Genomic DNA, 2,141 nt, shown 5'->3' on the forward strand with positions numbered 1-2,141 from the left:
CAGATAGAACTTTGTAAATTCGGAGGTAGGGACTAATCAGATTGTATTGTCTTTATCTTGCCATCAGATACATTGGGTGTGAGGTTCGAGCCTCAGTTCGGTCACACGTTGCGTCCTTGGGAAAGGCACTTTACACGAACTTCCCACTTGGCTCAGTCCTATCGGAGACGGACGTTAAATTAGGAGGTCCCTCCTCTAAAATAACCTAATAGTGGTGATAGGGGCGTTAAACTCATACTATTTCACCATTTGTTAGATACATTGTACCTAGGCGAGAGGGTGAGTCTGGTGTTTGCTTTGCTCTTTCTCGCTGTCTTCGTCGTCAAACGCGTCATCGTCCCCGCTTGTCAAACGTCTGCTTTTAGTGGAGAAATATAATATTCCTCTGCGGGTGTGTTGTTCATCGTCAAATATTGACGGACTAGCTATTATAATTGTAAGAGCGAAATATCATTTTTTTTAAATTCAGTTCATGACATAACAAGGTGGTTCTTTTTTTTTCACTCTATTTATTCAGATAGTTTGGTCGCATTGATGAGCACCGACTGGTTTCTAACTAAAACCAAAATCTCTTGAAACATTTCCCTGATTATTTTCTCGGGAGGGGGGCGGGGAGAGACAGAGAGATTGGTTCGTTGTTCATTTTCCCTGAACTTTGCTATTTTCTGGTAGTGGGGAGAGAGAGAAGCAGACTGATTCCTTGCCCGTGCGTTCCGAGTGGAAGAGTTTTGTCAGTTACTGCTCCCCGTTCTCAAACATATCGTTCATGCCGCCCTCACAGCTGGTGCGGGATATGCTGACAAGCTCCGGGAACTTGTTGACCACCCTGAGGCATGGGGCCTCCTTGAGCTTTTTCACCACGGGCTGGCAGCTGTCGGAGCTGTCGCTACAGATGTAGTTGATGGCGTGGAGGATGGCCAGGATTGTCTGCTCCTCCGAGTTGCCGCTCCGTCCGTTGAGGCAGGAGGTGAGGGTGGGCTTGTTGAAGAAATGGCGCACCCACACGAAGAGCTGGTCCCGCTTCTCGGGCTCACACCCTCGGAACATGCTCTTGAGGACTCCGATGTTGGACGGCGCGCGCGGGTAGTTGGTCACCGGCGTGTTGGTGATGGCGTGGAAGGTCAAGGCCTCGCGTCTGCCGATGGTGATGCTGGTGTTCCTGATGATGTCATTGACGGTCACTCTCCGGATGTGGTCCAGGCACAGGGGTTCGGTTCTCATGTTGTCCCAGGCGCCGTAACTCGGCTGGGAATATCTGGCCACCCGGAACCAGAACCCGGGCACGGCGTGGGGGCGATAAGGGTTGAACTGCCTGATGGCGAACTGTATCCCGCAGCAGTAGAGGGTGATCCGGAGGAAGTTGCCGTCGATTCGTCGGATCTCCGCGTTGCAACCTCCCCAGTCGGCGCTGCTGGAAGATCTGCCCTCCGTGAAATCCTCTTGGTCCGACTTGCTCCCATCGTCCCCTGTGATGGTGATGGTCCACCTGTACTGACCGTTGCTGTCCACTGTGGCGTCGATGTGGCCTTTGCTGACCGATGTGTCCCCAGACGGGTGGTCTTGGTCCAGACGGAACGACAGACCGCCGTAGTAAAACTTCCCTCTGTACCTCACCGCCCAGCCCCACAAGTGGAAGTGACACAGCCCGCCGGTAGCTTTCTGGGTGGTGATCCAAACCAGACGCGTGGAGCCCAGGAAATGATACACGTATCGCTGGCCTCCCAGGGTCTTCATCACGGGGTCGTAGCTGCTCTCACAGGTGTAGAACGTGTTGGGGTTGTTGCAGAAGAAGTCGCCGCTGCCTTGGTAACCCGGCCGACACACGCAGCGACCGTTGTGACACACACTGTCGCGCACACAACGACTGCACGAGCTATCCTGGTTCCGGCCGGACTCCCGCGATTGCTGCACCTGGTTGTTGCTGTCTTCGTCGTCAAACGCGTCATCGCCCTCGCCCTGTGCCCTGACGCCCGGCGAGAGGCTCAGGAGGAAGAGGAAGAGGACCGCACAGGGAGAGACCCGCATCGTAAGTGTCGTGGCTTTTCGGCTGTCTCTCGAGTGACACAGAACCGCTTGTAGCCTGTGGGAGACAGGAAGGAGAAGAAGGGGAAAATTGTGTGTGTGTGTGTGTGTGTGTGTGT

General features: G+C 54.0%; 1 protein-coding gene across 1 annotated transcript in view; it reads right to left on the reverse strand.

Annotated features, from left to right (window-relative positions):
* Window positions 1-485: 485 nt before the first annotated feature.
* Window positions 486-2,141, reverse strand: part of LOC101862165 — a 6,606-nt gene continuing 4,950 nt past the window's right edge. The window contains exon 2 of the mRNA XM_005113306.3: window positions 486-2,080. Coding sequence (XP_005113363.1) covers window positions 736-2,025 — 1,290 coding nt within the window. The 5' untranslated portion in view covers window positions 2,026-2,080 and the 3' untranslated portion in view covers window positions 486-735. The remainder of the gene's footprint in view (window positions 2,081-2,141) is intronic.

This window comes from Aplysia californica, unplaced genomic scaffold (genome assembly GCF_000002075.1).
Source record: "Aplysia californica isolate F4 #8 unplaced genomic scaffold, AplCal3.0 scaffold01893, whole genome shotgun sequence".
Lineage (NCBI taxonomy): Eukaryota > Metazoa > Mollusca > Gastropoda > Aplysiida > Aplysiidae > Aplysia > Aplysia californica.